The sequence below is a fragment of the Eublepharis macularius genome, chromosome 6, assembly GCF_028583425.1.
Source record: "Eublepharis macularius isolate TG4126 chromosome 6, MPM_Emac_v1.0, whole genome shotgun sequence".
Classification (NCBI taxonomy): domain Eukaryota; kingdom Metazoa; phylum Chordata; class Lepidosauria; order Squamata; family Eublepharidae; genus Eublepharis; species Eublepharis macularius.
In genome coordinates this window covers 102102305-102125634 of record NC_072795.1, presented here as the reverse complement: position 1 = coordinate 102125634, position 23330 = coordinate 102102305, and the positions used below count along the sequence as shown (strand labels likewise).

Sequence of the window (23330 nt, the reverse complement as noted above, 5' to 3'; positions counted from 1 at the left end):
GCACTGAATCAACACACAGAAGTGGAGGAGTGCACTGATCCTGCCCCATGTCTACACATGACCACAGGCTTGTGAGCACAATGTCTACAGACACACATACAGACTCGCTCCCCGTGGCTGGGAATGTTCAAAAAAGCAATGTTCCTTAGGAAAGGGATGGCACTTCAGTCCCTGCAGGCGATGCTCACAAGCCAGTGACTGGACACAGGCAAGAGGCTGCAGCTAGTGTCCCTGTGCTTGCTTGGGTTTGTGTTTTTGTTACTGCATTAGTTCATACTATTATCTACTATTTCAAGATTTTTATCTGGCCTGGTTGGTTTTTATCTATCTTGGGGGTGGTGGTGGGGAGGTAACATGTGCCTAAGGTTTCATCTTAATGCTGCAGCTAATTGTGTTACCATACTGTCTGTGGGCTTTTTTAAAATTTTATTTCTCTACAGATTTTGTAAGCCGCATTCAATTCTCAAATAGTAACTGGGTAGGATATAAATGTAGTAAAAATAATAAAAAGAAAAAAACCAAGTTAACAATTTATGCTAGAGCAGTTGTAGCTTATGAAGCACAATGTATCATATGCAATGTTTCATTATGACCCAGTAGATACATTTCATGCCATCTTGAAAACAAAATTAAGACATCCCTATCCATCTTTTTCACTAATTTTCCTGCAAATCCGTGCTTCATTTCTGCCATGGGCCATTTTCCTTCAGCAACACATTCCCATCGCTTATTCTCACCATGTTGTCTGTTCATTCTAATTTCCTGCATGTGCGCCTATCCCAATGTAACCTCACTCTGTTGGTTACCCTGTTGGACTGCAGCCCAACTTCTACTGAAAAGACTAGTTGTCTGTTTGCATGTGTACGCACATACAAGCATTGGGATAGTGTTGGGAAAGAAACACCAGAAATTTATGCTCGGAAAGAATGTTTCTGGCATGAGAGACAAGAAGATAAATGGGAACTTGTTTTTGAGAAAGGAATTCACTTCATTTCCCTAAGACTACAAACTTGTCCTTATTCCTAAGAACAGCTCCAATAGAAAAACACTCACAAATAGAGCCTGATCTCAATTGTCAGCAAGGAAGAGCAGAGCTTTCTTTCTTTCTTAGGGTTCCTCAAAACAACCAACAAACATAAGCAATCAGATCAATGTACTTACCAGGAAATTTCACAGCTTGACAATAAATGACAAGATCTGACAGTTCTGGGGCAATTTGTCTACTTTCTTTTTTATTTTGAGAAAGATAAAATTCCTCGCCTAATTCCATGTCGTAAACCTATAATATCAATTCAAATGACAAGTATTTCAATGCAACACATAACCTCACTAAAATTTGATCATACACTTATTATTTAGTCACTTCATTTACATCCTACCTCTTCCCCCAATGGGGACCCACAGCTGCTTGTATCTTTCTCCTCTCCTCCATTTTACAACATGCTCCTCCCCCCCCTCCTTACAAAATATACGGTATGATTGGGCTGATCTAGTGGAAATTTGGAATGACAGAATGGGAGTAATTTCCAACAACTAAAGCAACTAAAGCATAAATTTCCAACAACTAAAGCATAGTTCACGCAGAATATAGTAAAATAAATCAGTTGTATTTAACTGTTATAACTCACACACATACATATCTTCTTGAACAGATACAATCCACATCCATTCAATACAAACCCAGTGAATTTATTACTGTGATGCATTTATGAGAGCAGCACCTCTCAGTTAAATTCACAAAACTGCCTTAATCTTCCTTTGAAGGTGGGTTGGTAAGTCAAACGTATATATATTTGTACTAAAAAGCAGAGACTCCTTGCAAGGAGGTGAGGCAAGCAAAACCGTTTTGTCCCTCTTCCTCTTGGAACATTCTGCTGGAATTATTTGCTGATATCAAACATGTATGGGCAAAGAGGAGTACCAGTACAGCTATAAGTAAGCAGCCCAGAATAGGGCCTCCATGCATAGAGGTCTATCACACATTATCATTATAGTGCAACAATTGAAAGCAAAAATATTACTATAGTAATGTTGCCTCTCTGTACAGTGGACAACACCAACTAGAAAGGAAAAAACTCAAGTAAGGCAATAAATATATATGCATCTGAATTGAGGTACAGTGTAGGAATAACCCTAGATAACAAGAAGGAAGGAGAATATTTTCTAATAACTGGGATAAGAGGAATGTATAGCAACAGCAGAATGATCTAAATCACAACAATTTTAGTTACTGGTTTAAATTGTCAAGGAAAAAATTAATTAAAAATAATTTATTTAAATAAAAAATTTCCACAAATGCTTTAGAAAATTCCTAAGTAAATGCATGCTAATTGGTTGTAGAACCATAAAAACAAATTGGTTCAAAACATTTTCTGCAACATTAACAGTGCAATCCTATGTTGAGTTACTCCAGTCTAAGCCCATTGATCGCAGTGGGTTTAGTTGGAGTAACTCTGCATTGGATTGTGCTATAAAGGTACTCTATTTGTTAAAATATTTAGCTTAACAGTTTTACTATTTTAGAAAATGATATACAATGCATTATTAATTAGTAGATAACTTCTCTTGACTTCAAGCAGGGTCTCTTTTCCAGTCCTCAGTCATTACTTGTTTTTAAAGGCAAGTGTTGATTGGAATCAACACTCAAAGGTCCTCCTTTTTCTCAGCGTTCTTTTATGCTTTATCCTGCTCCTGCTCTTTTGCCCATTAAAAGTAAATCTTAAGTAGACGCTACGGCTGGTAATTACTGGGCAGATCAGTGTTCTCCACATGATGGAAAGTAAACATGTATCATCTTTGATTAATATTTATAATTAGAATACTGGGCCAACTGCAGAGATCAAGAACTTACCAGGCATAAAATCAGACTAAAAGGTCACCACAATGGATCAGTAGATGACAGCTGTAGTGATTTGCCAATCCCTGTCCTGTCTCAGACCATAAACAGGCATGAACTATTGTCTTGACTGATGAAATGTCTTTCCTATGGTTCTTTCTTCACAAAGAGCAGTATATAAATTCTTAACAGGGCCATAAAGTTAGTTTTAAGAGATTATGTATTTATATTTTATGCTAGGTTACTTTATAAATAATCACTCTCTACAGCTAACTTTAAGAATCTAATTTTTGATTATTAAAATAGCATGTTTTTATCCACCCTGATAAATAAATCTAAAAGCATAGAAAACATGACAAGTTTTTAAACCAATCACAAATAATCCTCACATGCACTATGAAATATGTTTCTTTGACTGAAAACTTCAGCTGACTGATTCATGCAAATAATAAATGCAAACAGAAACTTTAACTGACATTAAAATCCCAAGGCATTTCAAACAGATGTTTTTCTCAAAGTCAACTGATGGCTAGTCTTGATGTGATACTGGCACAATTGCGTGTGTTTAAATTTTAATTTTTAACAAAAGGTAATGTAGATTATAAGAACAGAGCCCTTCCATACCTGCAGTTTATCTTTCTCACAGCTCCTTTCAAGCACTTTTCTCACAGGTGAGCAAGTATCCAGTATAAGAATCCAGTGAAAAGTGCTTGAGCACAGGTATAAACAAAGTTCTTCACTTCTCATCCATACAGATTTATCAACCTCCAGGTAGGAATGTGTGATCTGGGATTTGTGATCTGGCTAAATAGCCAGATTTATGCAGACCCAGCATAATCTGGTTATGATGGATTATACTGGATAATCCCAGATTGGATAAGGGAATACAAACTCTGATGGGCTGGATTATTTGGCCACAGAGGTAGTTGCAGCAGAGATGGAGCAGCAGGAGGCAGAGTGGAGCTTGCTCTGCAAAGTGAAAATAAGCTCCACATCACAGCAGGAGAGTGGTGCAAGGCTGGCAAGCAGGAGCTAGTGGGCAGGAGGAGAGTTGCGCAAGGTTGGTTGTCAGGAGAGCTGGTGGGCAGGAGAGCTGGCATGAGGCTGGTGGGCAGGAGAGCAGTGTGAGGCTGGTGGGGGACAGGAGGTAGTAGGCAGAGTGGATTCCCATCCCATGTCTCTTTCAGGAAAGAGTTGGGTCTTCCAAAAAGCTTTTGACAAAGTTCCTCATCAAGTCTCCTGAGTAAACTCCCTTTTCAATTTAAATTGATCGTAAACTATTAGCTCTTTTTCCAGAGTGGATTGGTAGGACGTGTATATGCTATTTTGTACTTTCTAGTCAGCCAGAGCCACTTTGTTTATTTTTTATTATGTCATTATTTCATAATCACACTGTTATCATAAAAAAAGTTTTGAGCAATGATTTAGGCTAGCAATATAGTAAAAAAATCAGTACTTAACACATATACTCTCCACAGAACAAGAGCTGATAATTAATCACTAACTCATGAGTGCCTTGAGAACACTAGCTAGCCAAGAGAGAACAAGTAGTAATTAATTTGGCTGAAAACAAAGAACAAGAGGAAAAACACAGGGAAACCCCTTTACCAAAGGGGGATTTCTCCAAATAGGCATGTCATATGATCTTGCCTGTAGGAATAAATTTTTAAGGTGAATATAGAGCTGTGGAACCCCTCTTTTAATTCCACTTACAGATGAACACGGAGAGCAAATACATTGTTGTGTGGGAACATCAAGAAAGATTCTGCTACTTGAAATGCATTAGGCTCCAATACATTGCATTCTATTCGTATACTACTGAAGTTTCTCATTTCTTTGATTGCATGGATTAGTGTCTTGACTCCCTTTCTGACTCTTAACGTCATCTCTCTTTTTTAATATTAGCTTTCTTTATCTTTTCATTTGAATCTGACCATGAAAAACAGATTTATCCCCATCCCAATTAACTAAGATATTGAGAGGAAAAGGGGCCTGCTTCATCTAAATGCCCTCTCATTTTGGATTCCATTAGGGATCAGTTCATCTGCAGGAGACAAAGAGAAAGGAAGGGCCAAACCAGATATTACCTTCTATACAAGTTTGCATATAGAGTTGTAGCCATACCACAGCAGCAATTTCCAGTTGCAAATCTTGTTTAAAAATCACCGACACACCCAATTCTGACTGGGACTGTGGTGTGGGGACAGGAGGGGTTCTTGCCTCTCTCCCAACCATTTTCAGCAGCTGAAATGAACTAGGGGGCTGTGGGGGCAGTGAATGTGTCAGAAATCTCCTCCTACCTCCATGCTGCAATCCCAATGAGAATCAGGCCCATCTGAGCTTTTTACACAGGAGTTTCTATCACAGATAGAAGATGCAGTATGGCTGCAAGTCCCCCTGGTCAACTCATGTAAAAAGGAATGTCTAATTTGTCCCTAAGGGTACTTTATTAGTCTTCTTTGACCCATTCATATTGTTAGCTGCCTTGAGTTTTCTGTTGCAAAAAGGATTGCTTAGATCCTGAACTCTTTCTGTTAATAGAAGCCATTTTCACTTGCAGAAGGGGTGTGTGTGCAATTTTTGCCAATTTCCTGTTCACTGAAGAGCCCCGTGATGTTTCTGGGGGCATATAAATTCATAGCGGCATAATTCTGGGGGCACAGAAGGCTGAAGAGGGAAGGGGATGTAGAAAAGTTGTCATTTATGCAGCGCAGTTCCATTTGTATCTGAGCTGTACATTTACACTATGTGTATTTAAACAAATACCTGCATACACCCACACACACACAAATATCCAACACTTTCACTTTCAAATATCCAACACTTTCATGCATTTGACAAAGCAAGCTTTGGCTTACAAAAAGCTCAAGCTACTGTAAATGAGCTAGTCTTTAAAATGCCACAGATCTGTGTGTTTTTAACTTCTTAATGATTCCTCTTTTACTGTGCAAGCCACCCTCAGTTTGGAGAAAAGGAAATGAGTAAATACTACCTTTCCTTTATTGCTGAGCGTAGAGCTATCTGTCTTCTTTATTCTCTTGGCAGTTTCTTCACTGTATTCAAACTGAAGCTTATCGATGGTTAATTTGTTCTCGGGTCGGTCTTCCAGAATGTTATCTGGAAAGCAATCATTGTCCAGCTGAAGAACTGTTAAGAACACTTTTTTTTTCCAGCAAGACATATATGATTTTCAGGTAAAACATCTGGTATCTTCTGAGTAATCAGAAGATGTTTACTAGCCAAACTGTTCTTCCTTCAGTGTTAATATTAATTTTAGTGTGAATCAGCATCTAGTATTCTGTTTAAACAGAACACATTTAATAGTCAAATGTGGTAATATTATTTTCTGAGTGAATCAGCTTCTGTCCTAACCTTTTTGAGCTCAGCAGATATTAATGCTCTAAAATTACTTCATGCCTATTTTAAAAAATAAAATGCTTTTATCTTTCCTTATAGCAAGAAACAAAGCAATATTTACTTTCCACTTTAATATTTGTAAAATAATACTTTATGTTAAAATGGTGAAAAATCCATCAATTACATTATATTCAGGCAGCAAAAGCTAGTACTGATTGCTTGCAAAGGAGGGAATTGCATTGTACATTCTAAACAGAATCAATATTAAGAAACCCAATAAACTATTTGCCTAAATAAGAAAGCAGTGGGGCACATGCAAATATTTGTGATCCCTGAACAGCAAGTTAACAAAGAATGAAAGAATGTGGTTTACTAATATTTGAAATATAAAGTATGCATTTTAAGTTGTTTGAAAATGCAGTGGTGAAATTCATGCAGTTAAGATGCTTGACCTTTTACCTTCCTGGCTGTTAGGAGCAGGAGAAGCATTAAGGACATCGGCTATAGGAAAACAGAGTCAGAAAGGGAACAAGAGTAAAGGAAATTAAGAAATCAAGCTAGAGAAATGAAAATTACATTGAGACTATGTAGAACTATGACCTTGACACAAAAATAGCATAATTGCCACAAGGGAAATCACTGAAAAATGATAATTATTAGGAAATAAGAGTGTAAAAATGAGTTGGATAGTTTCAATCATTTTACAGAACTGGCCCCATATTAGCCCTGAACAGAGTTAATTTCACAGCATGAGTATTCTGTTAACTCAAGGAAAGATGGTAATCAGGCAGGGGATGAAGTTTGCCCTAGATCTGATGAAGAATCTGACCATATTTATAAATACAGACAATGTACACAGCAAGAAACCAGCTCAGGAAGTCCTCATTTAGTGCAACCTCATTGTGATGCAAGAAGGTATCCAGTAAAGCATTCAATCACTCCTCTTGTTACTCTTTGTTTTGCATTGGGAGTCTTGAATTTTACAGTTGATTCATAACTACCTAATCAGATAGATCTATTAGGTACAAGATGTGCGCTTCTTTCCTGCACAACATTAAACACTGCTTCCTGGACAGAATGTTTCCAGCTATGTCACCAATTAACCTTTTGCACAGCTGAGTCCTTAGGAAGGACAGAAGCTGCTTTGTGTTAGTGGAACATAACCTAAAATCAGAAATCATAAGCACAGAAATCCAGCTAGAAAATGTAATGCTTACTTCAATAGGAAACAAATCAAGATAATTAGTCTACTTTATACACAACAATGGAGATCAGAAAGTGATATATTTCCTAATCATGGATTTTCTTGATTTTTTAAAACACCAGCATGGTGTAGTGTTTAGAGTATTGGACTAGAATCTGGGAGGGCCAGGTTCAAATTACCGCTCTATCATGGATGCTCTCTGGGTGACCTTGAGCCAGCCACTCTCATTCAGACTAGCCTACCTCACAGGGTTGTTGTGAGGATAAAATGGTGGAGATTTTATACTAGCTGCTTTGGGGAGAAAGGTGGGGTATAAACTAAGTTAAATAAAAATAAATAAATAAAATATTATTTTTAAATGGTTTTGTCAAGTCCTTTACTGTTAATTATTAGAATGTCTGCAACTGCATAAACAAAAATCAGGAAAAATAAGTATTAAGGAATTCAATCATAAGGAATGCACTGAGTTCTTGCGATGTTAGCACACATACTAAAATATAGACTTATAATACAGTTCCTTTTCCAAACATTTACATAAACAGTGTTATATCATTCAGAATGTGTATTAATGAATTGATGGAATTAATCAAATTAAAATGAGTTGTACAGTGACAAACGGGAGCAAGCTAGAACTAAAAGTTTTGCCCTTTGTTCAAGCTATTTTCAGTAGTATTATAATGGAAACTGTGCCCGTGCCATAAATCTCAAAAGTGCAACCTGATAATAAAGTGCATCCATTTACCATCAGACAGAGACTCATAGTCATAGTCATATTCATCTTCTTCATCCTCCTCCTCTTCATTGGTTGTGGACAGGTTTCCTGTATTCCCACCGTTGCTTGCCAGAGCTTGCATGTATGCTAGCTGGTGAGCCTAGCATTGAAACAAATTTTAAAAGCATGTGCCATGAGATGTTACCTTAGAAAAAACCCAACAGTTATTCACATTTTTTTGGTCATAGATCCAGAGGAGTTAGCCGTGTTAGTCTGTAGTAGCAAAATCAAAAAGAGTCCAGTAGCACCTTTAAGACTAACCAATTTTATTGTAGCATAAGAACTTGATTCTCGAAAGCTTATGCTACAATAAAATTGGTTAGTCTTAAAGGTGCTACTGGACTCTTTTTGATTTCACATTTTTTTATCACCAATAAAACTGTACTAGGCATATCCTTGACAGTTAGCTTGACTCTCTTTAAGGAGAAAAATAGATACTTTAATATAAAAAACAATTACCCTAATTAACAAACCATATCGGATGTGACAAGCTCGTATGGCTAGTGCATTACACACTTCCTACACCTGTGTGGAGAGCTTTGCCAGGGCTAGCACGTCTAGGTGTGTTTTCTTTGGGCAAGGACATACAGGAGACATAAGGCATTATGAAAACAGCAATTAAAGATTAAACCTGGGACCTTCTGCATGCAAAGCATGTGCTCCACTAGTGAGCAACATACTCTGCCCCCCCACCCTGACACACACAAAATAAAGGCTTTCCCAGTAAAAGAAAGTATGTCTAAATTCCAAGGGTGGTGCTCAAACCTCTGCTCTCTTTTTCTTCATTGAATTGCTCTCTTCCAGTGATCCACCAGCTATGTTCATAAAAAGTTCCAACACTCAGAATGACTGCATTTCATTGGGAAGAGGTGCTCAGAACATACTTTGTGTGTGTGTTCAGATCAGCTACTTCTAATTAAATGAATAGAGCCAATTCACATACTTATATGACCGAAGACAGCCCAGGTCTTCCTGTACACAAGATACGGACATCCATATATTATAACAAACTTCTTTGTATAGAGGCCTAATTTGTGTTCTCTCTCCCTCAGGAAAAAAAGAGGGGAGGAAATTGAGGAAAGATGGTCACATGAACTGGGGCTCTACATATTTCTGAGTAAGGCACCCATATTACACATTGTCATGTCCATAGCGGAGAGAAGCTGTACAACTAAAATAAAAAAAGAAACCCTTGAAATTTTTGAGTTGAGACTCATTACTAGGGGTGTGCACCCTGAAAATATTTGGGTTTCCCGCTTTGGGAATGCCCCAAACCCAAAGGAGCAAGCCGCTTTGGATTCGGGTATTTGAATTGCTTCAGTATGCTCCATAAAGATTCGGAGCATACCGAAGTGATTCAGAGAGGGAGGCTTTCTCCCAGCACCCCCACTCACCCCCACCCCTCACCCCCCATTTAGCCCCCCATCACCTCTACCCCACTTACCTGGCTGGGTGGGGAAGGCCAGAGCCGCCGGAGCTGGAGCCGCCACAGCACTGCTGCCTCCTCAGCCTGCGCAGCCCCACAGGGCAGCAAGAAAGGCCAGAACCACCTCCTCTAGCCCTTCCTGCCCCTCTGACCCTTTCTGCCCCTCAAACAGCCACCACTGCTGCCACGGCCCCACTGTCTCCGTGTCTGCAGCAGCCTACTGGGCAGCTGAGCAGGCCAGAGCTGGGAAGGCTGCAGCGGCAGGGCCAAGGTAAGTGGGGGGCTGGGGGGCGGTTGGGACATTTAAAGGGCCCTGCTGCTTGCAAGCGGCAGGAAAGGGGCCCTTTAAATTTCAGCTGTCAGGATCCCACCTCCTGCCAGCTGAAATTTAAAGGGACCTGCCACTTGCAAGAGACAGGGAAAGGGCCCTTTAAACTCGGGCCCTGAAGCTTCCCGAAGCAACCTGAATGCTTCAGGAAGGTTTGATTCGGGATTTCCGAATCAGGACCAGCATAATGGCTCCGATTCAGGAATCCCAAATCTTTACAGATCGGGTCCGATTTGGGTATTTTACCCGAATCGGAAACCCGAAGCACACACCCCTACTCAAATGTCTCGGTGTGCCTTCAAGTACCCCACAACTCCAGCAATCAGTTCTGGCTATTACTTCTTAAGTAGATGACACTAACTGCAGGCAATGCATCCTAAATAATGTCTCTTATCTAAAGGACGCACATGACTGAGCAGGTACAAAAAGAGGATGAACAGCAAGGAATTTCATGCTTCAGTTTTACACAAGTGAGTCACTTTAATGACCCAGTCATGAACCTAGGGGATATGTGCCTCTTCTATTATAACTGAGATGATTTAGTTCTAGGACACAGCCAAAGAAGTCACAAGCTACAGTAACACAAGCAGCTACTGCAAAGGTACAACAATGCTTGGCATGGAACTTCAGTAGGGAACATTGAGGCAATCTGATCAGAAGCTTACCTCACATCTAAAAGAGGGAGCTCAAACAAGGTTAGTCTACCTGGTATGTTCCCTGCAAAGCATATCTAATCATAATTGTATAACACTCCAGAATTCCAGTCTGTGCTATTATATTGCTTTCTTGTTTATAAACTTCAGTGTGACTCCCAGACAATGCTGCTGTAGCAGAATGGTTAAATGGTTGGGATGTGAATCAACACTGCAATAGTTTGAATCCCACTATTACTATGAGCTCAGTAGGTGATCTTGGGTAAGCCACTTCTCTCAACCCCAGCTCCCCAGCTGTATTTTGGAGATAATAACAACAATGACTTTGTCCACTGCTCTGAGTGGGACACTGATCTGTCTAGAAGAGTGGTATGTAAACACTTATTATTGTTGTTGTTATTATATTTAACCACACCAGTAGAAACTTTGCTGTCCTGACACAAAAATCTTCATCCTCAAATATTTTGATATGATAAGACTTACCTTTTGTTTTAATATATCCACTGGTGTTTGATGTGCTTTGAGCTTTTTGTTTTTAAGCAGAATCTTTCTTTTCAGTTGAAGGGGAGAAGGTAGCATTGGATCATCAGAAAAATCACTCTCAAATAAAAATCTAGTTACCAACTTATCTCCAAATGTATTCTGAAATAGCAATGAGTACAGTATTATGAAAAATATGACTGAATTTCAGAGCCACGAGTGTAGAATGGTATCATTGCTCCTTGTTACTTACCTTGAAAATGTCAGCCATCTTTCGTTGCTGGGGCAAGGAACAGTGGTTCTCAATAGATATGATGACTGGCATGTCAGAGGTCATAAAGGCATTACGATCAATAGCCTCAACTACTTCCTGTAAGAACCAAAATTAACCATAATTATACATTTCTTCCATGGTCATTAGGGCAAAACATTATTTCTCATACATTCTGAAGCAAAGCTAGTTTCTGAATACTGATTCCAGACTGAAGGATGAAACACAGTGTGCTCGTACAAGAAAGAATAGAGTAACCAAGATATTTTTGCAAGACCTGGATCTCTCTGTTTCATGATTACAGTGCCACTGAAGCGGCATCTTATGCTAACCACAGGGACAATGTCATGAAGGTTGACTCTGACAACTGTGCTGGGAGCCTGCTTCCCATGTATTATGATCCGCTGTGATTAGTGTCACTGGCTAACCTTAAAACTCACTAGTGGTACTTGGATAGTAGGTTTAGAGTCCAAGCATGGCTGCTACCACACCAAAATGGTTTGTAATGTTCATATGCCTGATCACAAAGTCTGCTGATTTTTCTGGTGCTGTTTATACCCTGGGTTTAACATTTCCCAGATACAATGACCTTCATGAACTGAATTTATGCACACTGGATTATATGTATATATGCTCTGAATGCTATATACCCACGTGGACACCTTTTGGCATGGCAGCAACACCGGATACGTGGGGAGGCAAGCTGTGCTTTTGCTCACACAGAACCCCTGTTCATGCGTGTATGTGGGTGGGAAAGACTATTCTTTCAAGAGTTTATACTTTCTTGAAAAGTAATTACTACTATAGAAGGAATTACAAAAATTTACCTTAAAAGGAATCTTAGTGGTGAGTGTATGACCATGATAAATTACAGGCATTCCATCATCACCATCCCAGCAGTCTAGTTCCACACTCCTACACCCTTGTAAGAGAACCTGAAATATATCATAATGTATTTCTCCTATAGAATGACACATGCACAGTTTTAGATATTATTATAAGCACATAAATGCTTCTGATATGCATACACAATTGATATGGATACAACTCCTTTTCTCCCCAACCATTGTCAAGCATAAAATTCTTCCTCCTCCTCTTCCTCATGGCATACCTGGCCCATTATTGAGTATCAAACTTTAACTACTTACACAGTTATGGAGGGGGGGTTGGATGAAAACTGTGTACAGACCTCCCCTTCCTAAAAATGGCCATGGTGCTGTAGCACACGTGATAACGGGGGGAGGGCAACAGGACTCTCAACCCTTCTGCATAGAGATTCTGTAACTGCGGTAAGATGGATCCTGCACTACTGTTACTTTATATTAGCAGCACAGCTTTCCTCTGCAACATTTTTCCAAGCCAGCTGCTCTTCCCATAACTGCAACCTATCCATACATTTAACATGTACAACTGTGCACACAAAACAGATCTGGCACATATTATACTTTCTGAACACCATACTTTAGGGGAAACATTTCACACATTTTAAAGCTGCCATGGTGGTCCTGTTTGGGCAGAAAGGTATGATGTAAATACTGCAAATAAATCACTAAATAAGTGTATATTAATATGTGACATATGTACATGCAAATATGTAATTATGAATGAGACTACAGGTATATAGCATCTACAGGTACACATGTGAGGGCACTAAGATTAACTGCAGCTCTCTGTTGAGAGCATGCTTCATAGCAAAGAGGTGTGACCCTGCATAATATATGAAATGAACCTATAAGGCAAAAAATTAATTTCTCACAGTTAATGAGGTGAGAATTAAATTTCCACTCACAGGAAGTGTGGCGCTTCTGTAAATTCTCTGAAACCTGATGTCTCTCCAACATACACAAAATATAACTCTAAGATCTCTGGAGAGCAAAACTTGTTTTCATGTGGGTCACACTGCTTGGAAAGAATGTCTAAAATATTATATAATATTCCTAGAAGAAACACTCTCATGAGTAACCATTTCACCACAAGCTCATCTTTTCAGCACAACTTACATGATTTTGAACGGTGCTTTGACATTTAAATGAACTAAGATATTAGCTCAGTCTTTCCTGTGGGAAAGTCTAATTTTAGCAGGTTAGGTCAGACTGGCTAGTGTCTAAATGCTACAACTCTCAAACGAAACCCATTTTTATTGCCTTAGAACAAAGCTTAAATATATATATATATATATATTTAAAAAGCATCTGAGCACAACTGTGCACACAAGCAGTTTTCCCACACATCATGTTTTTCTATGTTTTACAAGCAAGTGCTTGGAACATTTAAGGTTTAGAAGGCAGGAAAAGGTCATGCTTCTGTGACGTTCCAGATAAACAAACAAATCCTTGCGGGTGGGGGCAAGGCAGCAGACTGATTTGTTATACCTGGCTGTAAAGCTCTACTGAAGATTCTCCTTTAAGCTGATGTCCTGTGAGGTACGTATTGTGTGAAGACTCAATGAAATAATATGACAGGGGAAATACCATGTCTTCTAAATTCTCCTGAGACTCATTGTTCAGAGAGGAAAAGTTATCTTTATCCATCAAAAATCTAGAAATACAGAAATTTACAGTGAATGTTCATAAAAAGAGCTGCAAAGCAAGTTAAATCATTGATCCAAGTGATCCACAGGTAATTACCGTGCAAATCCTTCAAACGACATTAATCCTTGCTGATACATACTGATACTTGGCTCAAACTTCTGCAAGAGACAATAACAAAATGTCAATATACTGGTAAAAACGAGCAGCATAATTTTAAAAAAGAATACTTTAAGGTATGAAGGGGGGTTATTTGATTTTACAATTTTTATAATTTTACAATTTTTATAAATTTTACAATTTTTATAATTTGGTTAGATCCAATTTTTTAAAAAAATGGAACTACTTTGTAGAAGTGATTTTTAATGCCTTCCTTCTTTCCCAGCAACCTCTATCCACCCCTAAAGCTGCTGTTAGGCTACAACAGAATATGTGGGTTGCAGCAAGGGGGAGGAAATTGGCCTCAAACAATCCCCTTTCTCGCCTAAGCTTTTATAGTCCATTCATTGCTCTCTGTTCTTGCAAAAGGAAGGGAAAGGGAAATTTCAGCCAATATTTCCTTCTTGACCCCTACCCACCCAAGCTCATTTCATATGCCATATTATTTTGAAGGATTGTTAGGGAGACACTCATGAAATATGGCAGGGGTAGCAACAAAGGTGCAGAAAGTACTTGTTACCCCCCACATACAATCCTCCCCCCAGACCTTTTTTCCCTAGACAATTCTGGTCTCAAAGTCCATTGAAGTAAAAAAAGGGTGGTGGTGGTACGGGAGTACTTTCAAGAAGAATGCAGCAAATAAAGGAAGGGATCAGAATTCCGCTCCTGCCCATCTCCTTTTTTCACTTGAAATTGCTTGCCCACCCATGTTAACAGATACACACAGCAGAACCAGTGTTTGATGAAGCAAGTCTGCCACTAACACACCTTATTTAATGCTGAGAAGTGACCTGAACTTACTGAGCAGTGATTTGTAAAATAAGTGTACGAAAGATGGAATTATATGATCATTAAAGTGAGTTCAAGGACTTTAAACCTAAAGGAATATAAAGTTGACCTGAGGAGGTACAATGCCAACATAACCTCAATACTGTGTATGAGGAGCACAGGACTGGTCTTTCCTGCTAGGTTGTGTGTTTCATTCCAACATCCAATTACAAAATGTTGGGAGCTTGGTTTACATAGACATAATGCATGAAGTTGGCACCAAAGGCGAGAGAAGTGCAGTAGCTTAGAAAAGGAAAGGATGCATGGCACCACTGTTCTCACTTTGTGCTTGATGTTCACGGTCAGCAGGAAACAAAGGTGAAAGTTATGCTGTATCAGACATTCCAAGCCAAGCAGAAGATCTACTTGTTACCCAAGTTCTTTGAATGAACAGATTACTCCAAAGAGAGGTCATAGCTTCAAACGCTCATCACGTCCAAATTCTCTCTGTGTTGCCAAGAGAGGGGAAAAGTCTTATTCTTCATATGCAAAGAACTAGGGAAGCAGAATCCCTGCTGGGGTTCAGTGAAGGTCAGGAGCACCAACAGGGTCTCACGCTCCTTCCAACATCTCTGACCCATGACACAATGTGAAACACCACGCTGTTTTCAAACTTTTCTAATGTCCAACAGGAAGTGCTAGCCCTGTATGTCTTTTGCAACGTGCAAAGAACATGAAGATGTGTTGACTATTTGTCACAAAGCGTCCCCACAGTTCCATGCTATTTGGAAATGCAGACAACTCACGTATCTCTCTCACACACACTCTTTATACTAGGCACCTTGGTGGTGGGATAGGGAGGTGAGCAACAGTTACAATAGATTTCTTGGGGTTCCTTAAAATCCTATCGGGGGTGGCTCAAGCAGAAGTTCACTAATGGCAAGCCTGAAGTAAGGCTTGTTCACCACAACTGATCTTTTGCAACACACGGCCCAAGGAGAATATCAAAGGTGTTCAAGGTGTGAGCTTGGTTCATACGTGGGAAGAATGAGATTCAACAGACTTGGTCAGTGCCACCGGCATGCTCAGTTTGCTTCCTGCATACTAAAGGACTGATGGTATCTTTATCTCTTTCATGCTGTTTTTAGTGGGATTCAGCAGCACTGAACAGTGGCTGAATTGTTGCCTTTGTTCTTTGGTTAGTGTTGTTGCAAATCCCACTTCTGAATTTTGTGTCTTTCCTTTGTACAGTGACGGCATGTGTTGCTGCACCATTGCAAAATCTTAGGTCAGCCCACAGCTTTAGAAAATTTTAGAAATATAGGGAAACCACTGGGAAAAAATGGTCAAGCATTGTGAATAGATCCATTCCAATCTTTCATTTACTAACCTGGATAATACTGAGGATTTCATCATATGTGTAGTGTTCTCCTTGGCAATTTACTAGGAAGTCATTGAGTTGTTGGATGCCCACTCCAAATATTCCTAGAGAGGTACTCTCTACTCCGGTGCCATTAGTAACAATGCTTGCTGCAGCAATAGCATCAGATATTTGTCGCTGGTTGTCTGATAGCTGCTGTCTACTCTTAATGAACAATCCCAAATCTGATATGTTCCTTGTCAGTAAATCTAAAACATAAATACTTTAAATTTATAAGAAATAAATATTTTGTAAAGTGCCGATATCAACCTTTAATGCCCTAAATGATCAGGGTCTGAGTATTTCAACATGACATATTTGTTCAGAGCTTAAATGTATTTATTTCAAGAATATAATTTACAAAAATACAAGTCCTCTAACCTTTGGAAAGGTTAACTGATATTAAAGGTATCTTAGCACAACACATAATGTTTCTGGTAAGGTATAGATAAAATCCTGGAAGGCGTAAATCACAGCGCATCACTGAATTGGGAAATTCTGTTATAGCATTATGTGAGTCAATGTCTGGCTCTAAATGTTTACCGTTAATATTTGTGTCAAGGTATCCTATTACGTAAAATAGTTCAAAGTAGTTTTTCAGTTTACATATAACTTTGAGACAGAGTCAATGCAAACGTTGTGTGAAACTGTGGCTTAATCAAACTAACAAAGGTTGGTAGATTTCTGGCATGCAGCCCACTCCACTAACTATCTGTATTTGGGGCTCATCAAACCAGGATCTGAAGATCGTTTATTAACCAGAGTTTAGTCTTTCTAATAGTTTCAAGCGACGTCTGCATCCAGGTACCCTGACTTAATCCTGGCTTGTTCTCCAGAAACCCTCTCCCAGGCAACAGAAAGATGGAAATGAAATTATTATTTGTCCAGGATTTGAGCAATTGTGAAATGAATCCTGGCATAACAAATTAATCATAGTTCAACCATTGTTTTGTGTTGTCTGAACTGAGCCACAGTGATATTATACAATTAAAGCTATATACTTTATTAATTTATACAATTAAATTAATATATCTCACCCAAATCAGGCTGGAGGCCATTAGCATTCTCATCAATCTTTAGAGAGGTATACAGTGGAGCAGAATCAGAACCCAGTCGACTGCAGGGCACAGCAAACATATCAAAAAGATCTTTCAGGTCCTTGCGGCTCCGAACACTGTGATGTATAAATTATGTCTTATTATCTATTATTTTCAAATCATAGCCTCTTTAGAAGTTCATGCAGGGATCAAAAAAACAGATTTTACCTGAAAGACTTGAAGAGCTCTACAAATTCAACAAAAGTCATGCTGCTGTCAGAAACCATAAAGTTTTGGAACCCCTTCAATCCTCCTTTAACCCTTCCATGCCAACTGCTGCTGCTCCATGCACTAAGAGAAAAAAGGAGGTGACTGTAATTGCTCTGTGTCTAGGTAAGGTAAAAAATAGAATGTAAATACAAAACTTTGTAATCTATATTGGCTGCAGTTGGCTTGACTCTGTATGTATTAGACTGTATTTTGATTCTGTATTTATTCTCCTTCAAATAGTCTATATAAAGAGAATCAAGTGATAATACTTGTCACTGCCTTCAGCTGCAGCAGAAGGCTGCATGTTAAAACACTCTACCAAAAGAAAGTTCCAAGCAGAAAGAAATTCAACATGTCAGAGTTCAGATTCACCTTCTTCCCAATATCCTAGTTTTCTATGCGCAGTGGGGGTGGGGGGTGCACTTTGGGGAACATTCAAATTTTGGAATTCCTGCTTGCAGACCAAACAAAACTTTACCATTTGATTCAGAGGAGTATAAAAAGGGCTCTTTATGTTCTGTTAATCAAATACTTTATTCCAAATTTTTCCACACTTGCAGAAAAGGCTATTTTAAACAAAGAAAACCTACACTCATGTAAGTTTATATAATTCTACCAGCTTTAGCAAAAATAAATCAAACAGAGTGTTTTACCTAAACATTAGCAAAAGATTCCATAATTAAGCATTTGTTGTGACTAAAATAAAAGGAAGTTAATTTTTAAATAATTTTCCTTCACAAATTTCAGAACCTCTTTATATCATAGTAATAATGTCACATATTTAGGCCTACCAATGTATGTTCTCCCTCATCCCAGCCTTTCCTGTCTCCAGGGAATTCACTCCATCCTTCCCCTACCCTAGAAGAGTTAAGTATGACTTTGGTATTAAATAAAGTGAAATGCAGTCAATGCTAACTTGGCTTTCTTCTTAACCAAAACTGGACATCACAGTTTATAGCTCGTTAGGAAATCCTGGCTAGTATTAACGATACTTAACATTGGTAATGCTTAACCATTGGAAAAGGACAGTCCCATAATAATAATCTCTTAACTGCTTTTAAGAGATCCTCAGTGTAGGAGACCAGAATCATTTTTCATATGAACCACTAGCCGATAATACTGTTTGACGAGCTTAAAAGAGTGTCCCTGTGGTTCACAATAATATAATAAACCACTGTTCTAGTGAAGGTCAAACTACCCAAGACTTTTTTTGTGAGTCTGATCCAGGTTTTCCAGACCTGACATGTTTTCCTTGCAGCCCCACAGCAACTGCTGGGCATGTCCATTTAAAACTCTTTGGGGCCTCATTCAGCTCAGAATCATTGCACAGGGGGATGAGGGGCTCCCCCTCCCAATTCCCCCAAACCAAAACAGCTCCAAAGGAGAGTTATTTACCCTGGAGCTCCATGTGCACCCAACTTATTAAAAATCCAGATCCCAGACTGAACTCAATAAAAACGTCTTGTGTAGTTTGGCCCTGATTCTCATGTGATTCTCCCTTCAAATACTAACAGCAGAGCAGGGAGCTGGTTTTAAACAGGGAAAACCAAATGGAAGTCAAAATCCCCTTTCCTGCTCAGCCCTGAGGCAAACCAAGGCTCCACCAGCCTGTAATTTACATTTATAGATAGACTAAGATTTCTGATTTTTTTTGTCTCATTTGTTTGAGCCTTTAGGGGCCTATTTCAACTGCATGGGGGTTGCTAATCAGGGAGACTGTAAAGAAATCTCAGGTGTATCTGTAAATTTAGCACACTTCAGATTTCCTGTAGTGTTAGTAATAGGGATAAGCATTATTCTTCCAAATAGTTTTTAAAATCCAAAGTCATATTTTCTCCTTACCTAGACTGACTTTTTGTTGAAGATGACATCACAGGAGAAGATACTGGCCTGACAGGTGAAGATATTCCAGATGCTATATTAGATGAAACTGAGGTAGACAAAGATTGTGTTCTTTTGGAAGGCAGAATGTTGATACCAGTAAAATTTGGTTCTAAGAAAAAGAAATTTGCATCTGGTGATATTCCTCTCTTTAAAATAAAAGCCATAGGGCTTTTATTTTATCAATGTGAGCCCACAACATATATAAACTAGTTTGAACTATTTTATAGGGTCCATTATGAAAAAATACAACGCTTTTTGTGTTACATAATACTGTTTGTCAAAATAAATGTACTGAAGGAAAAGGCAACTCAAAATCTTCCATCTTGTTACATTGCTCAAAATGTACAAAAAATAGTCCAATGAACATCTTAATTGCATGCCTCAGGTTGTGCATAACACAGATCAATTCTCTATTAAATAAAAAAGCAAGTGTTATTTCAATTTTCATCTCTCATTAGATATTTCCCCCAGATACATGCAACAATTTCCCCACACTAATTAAAACATTTCAGGCAACAGCCACTAAATGAGGCTGAGAGCCCTAAGGCTTAACTGAAAATAGAAAGGAGTGGAACAAACAACCAAGGAAAATAGCAGGATCAACAACATGGGAATGACTAGAATAACTATTGTCATAATTTGTTCTACTAAAAGACATCAGGAAGGACTACTGGGCAGTAGAGATGGGCACAAACCGAAATACAAACCAAAGTTCGTCACAAACCAGGTTGGTTTGTGGTTCGTGAACAGGTGGTTCATCAGAGCCCATTTCTGATGAACCACGATGAACTTTAGGCTGGTTCGTTTTTCATTTTGTCACTGCAGATAGCCGGCACCATCAATTTCCTAGGCAACCGGAGATGGGCTTTCTGCAATAGAGGTGTTCACCCGGCCGCTTTTCAGCTGATAGGAGGCATTTGAAAGCAGCAACACTTTTCTAGCCTGCAAGAAAAGTGTCGCTGTTTTCAAAGGGCCTGCTGCTTTTTTCTGCTGAGAGGAGGGGCATCCCCCTCCCATCAGCTGAGGGCCTTTTCGCACTGGAACTTATTTGTTCTGCTTCCCATGTTTGCAGGAGTTTGCTTATTCCCTGCTGGTTTTAAAAGCCAGAAAAGGGTTAAATGGCTGGTCTTTCCCTTCCTCCTTTGGGATATGCACACACACTCTTTTTTTCCCCAAAGGCAAGAAAGGGTTGTAACATTGTAATGGTAGTGCACATTCCTCCTGGCTTTAAAAGCCAGGAAAGGATTAAATGGCTCCTTTTCCCTCACTCCCAGGCATGTTTCAGGATTTAAAAAAGAGGGGGAAAACCCAAGTGTTTTGCACAGTCCTTTGGAAACAAAGTGGCAGGGAAGCTGCTGCTTCATCCCCTCCGCTTCCCAGCTTCCCTGCTACTTTGTTTCCAAAGGACTGTGCAAAACACTTGGGTTTCCCCCCTCTTTTTCAAAGCCTAATTGTTCCAGTCTCTGGTCACCCAGCCTCTTCCATTTACTCTGGAAGAGATCTTCTCTTAATCTAAAAAGGAGTTTAGATCTGTAGTTAAAGAGGATCTTGATTCGAAGTCTAAATGTAACCAGCCAAACTAGTGATTCTAATGAAGGGATTGCAAATTCTTGGCGGATAGCTATACTGGGTATGCACTTTGGTAACCTGGTTATTTTTCTCAGGAATTTTAATAAAAAGGAACCAATAGTCTCAGTCAACCCACGCTCCAGCACCATAAAGTATTATTTGATTAATTTTACCCCAAAAGGTCTTTATAGCGGCTGGGTAATATTTCCCTCCTTCTGTGTGAAAGAAACGTGTCAAGGCATTTAAATATGGTGTTATCTTGTAGGAGATGGATTGGAACTGATTTTTCCAAGATAGGTCTTGGGAGAATGTAATGCCTAAATATCTAAATGTTGTTACTTGTTCAGTGTTGGTATCTGCCATCCTCCAGTCCTTTTTCTTCAGATGGCATCCTCTTGCAAAGACAACTACTTTGGATTTCTCAGCATTTATAGTTCATCAGCACAAACATCTTATTCTCTATAACCAACATTTCCTTCACCAAGAACAGCTCCTTGAGGATACTGCTTATATATCATGTACAATGATTTCTAGACCCTGCCTTTATTCAAAGCGAAGTTCAGTGTCTTCCAGTGAAACAGGCATTTAGAAATATATAACCTGTAACTGAGGGAGTTTTATCATGTACCCAGTGAGATAAAGCTCCCTCAACTACAATTTACATATTTATAAATCTGTTTTTAAATATTATAAGATATCCTGTCAGTGTACAGAAAACACTTAAGTTTCTCAGAGAGTCATCAGTGCATAAATTTCAGGGCTCCACATGCTGTTCCACTTGCTGCTCAAGGAGGTATTCCTAAACTCTAGAAGCAGCTATAACAGGAGAGGGAGGAGGAGGCCAGTGCTTGCTCATACTCCACAGATCCCTTGAAAAGCAAACGAAGATTACCCGTTTCTTCTTGTTCATCAATATCTTGAGGGTCTGAGCCACTTCTACTCCGATTTTCCTTGCACGGCCTGGCTTTCCGAGTTGCCATCTCGTCATCCGTGCCATCTCCACTTTCACCCTTAAAAACATTTTTGCTTCAGTTTAAAAGACTTTTGACCTGCTTTTCTCACATAATAGAACTTAGGTATCAACTACTATCTTCTTTTGGGGAGAATGAGGCCACAGAGCATACATCACTTTTAGAGCTGTCTACCACATCCCAGTGGTCTCCTATTGCAGCATCAGAAATAAAAGAACTCCTCTCTCCCCTCTGGAAAGTCCCTTGATGACGACCTGACCCCTCCTGAGTTGTTTAAATCCTTTCCTGACTGGTGGGTGCCAGTTGCCAAGTTGTTTACCCAGATAAATCTAATTGGCATTTTCCCCTCAGGGTGAAAACTAAATATTGTAGTCCCAGTATTTAAAAAAGGCTGCAAACCAGTCCCCCCAAATTATTGACCAATCAGCCTTCTGGACATAGCCTTCAAATCATACAGCAATTTTTTGCTGTGCAAACTCGAGGACTAGGAGACCTCCAATAACGTCATCCATCTCAAGCAAGCAGGGTTCAGGAAAGGGCTAGGCACTATTGATCACTGCCTGATTCTTTACCAGCTGGCTCAACAGAGTATAAAGGGCCCCACTAAAGCCATGTTCACAGAGTTTGTGGATCTAACTGCTGCCTTCAGTTCAGTAGATCAGAAATAACTGTGGGCAAAATTAGCAGGTTCTAATATCAATAAATGCCTATTGCACCTGATTCAGGAATTACATTCCAATATATCTGCTAGAGTTAAGATAAGCCACACAGGTTTTTTAAAGGAGATCCCAATTACTTGGGCGGGGGGTGGGGGGTCAAACAGGGGTGCATTTTGGCCCCTTTGCTCTTCAATCTGTATTTAAATAGCATAGTTCCAAGTTTGTTAGGCCCTGAGTTCTTTCCACCATCCTTGGGGAAGGGGTCAGAAAGTATTGATTTTCCTAGATGTGGATGACATGATGTTGATATTTTCAAAGTCATAAAAAGGCCTCGGAAACTTTTTTTAAAAAAACAACTTTATTTTCCTGAGGTAAGAATGCGGCATGTGGAAAGAAATTATTAATACGTTTTCATTTTAGAGCACACAGAAAACGTCAAATTTCATCCTTTAGTTTGCTTTTGGTTTGCTTCAAACAGCTGAAAAGTTTTTGACCATTTGAATAAGGAAATCTTTGAGAGGTTGCTACATTGGATCCAGATTCCACTTCTTGGTCATCATTATAAGAAGCTTTACAATTTCCCCAGCTAATAAGGAGATTGCCTATTTGGGTAACAGTAGCACCTTAGGGACCAAGAAGATTTTCAGGGTATAAACTTTTGAGAGTCAAAGCTCCCTTCTGTAATGCTTACTGAACCAACAGCTCAAATGTCTGAATTGTCAATTCTCTTACACAAGA

General features: G+C 39.2%; 1 protein-coding gene across 2 annotated transcripts in view; it reads right to left on the bottom strand.

Moving 5' to 3' along the window:
• Nucleotides 1–23330, bottom strand: part of PLCE1 (phospholipase C epsilon 1) — a 190431-nt gene that overhangs the window by 22992 nt on the left and 144109 nt on the right. Inside the window, exons 9-22 of one of the 2 annotated variants that reach the window (XM_054982694.1) lie at nucleotides 21855–21972; nucleotides 19352–19502; nucleotides 17468–17590; nucleotides 17240–17376; nucleotides 16173–16411; nucleotides 13955–14016; nucleotides 13700–13865; nucleotides 12155–12262; nucleotides 11310–11426; nucleotides 11060–11218; nucleotides 8140–8269; nucleotides 6653–6694; nucleotides 5829–5953; nucleotides 1162–1279 (exon numbers count right to left, since the gene is read on the bottom strand). In XM_054982694.1, coding sequence (XP_054838669.1) covers nucleotides 1162–1279; nucleotides 5829–5953; nucleotides 6653–6694; nucleotides 8140–8269; nucleotides 11060–11218; nucleotides 11310–11426; nucleotides 12155–12262; nucleotides 13700–13865; nucleotides 13955–14016; nucleotides 16173–16411; nucleotides 17240–17376; nucleotides 17468–17590; nucleotides 19352–19502; nucleotides 21855–21972 — 1795 coding nt within the window. The remainder of the gene's footprint in view (nucleotides 1–1161; nucleotides 1280–5828; nucleotides 5954–6652; nucleotides 6695–8139; nucleotides 8270–11059; nucleotides 11219–11309; nucleotides 11427–12154; nucleotides 12263–13699; nucleotides 13866–13954; nucleotides 14017–16172; nucleotides 16412–17239; nucleotides 17377–17467; nucleotides 17591–19351; nucleotides 19503–21854; nucleotides 21973–23330) is intronic. The other variant, XM_054982695.1, reaches the window with a different exon arrangement.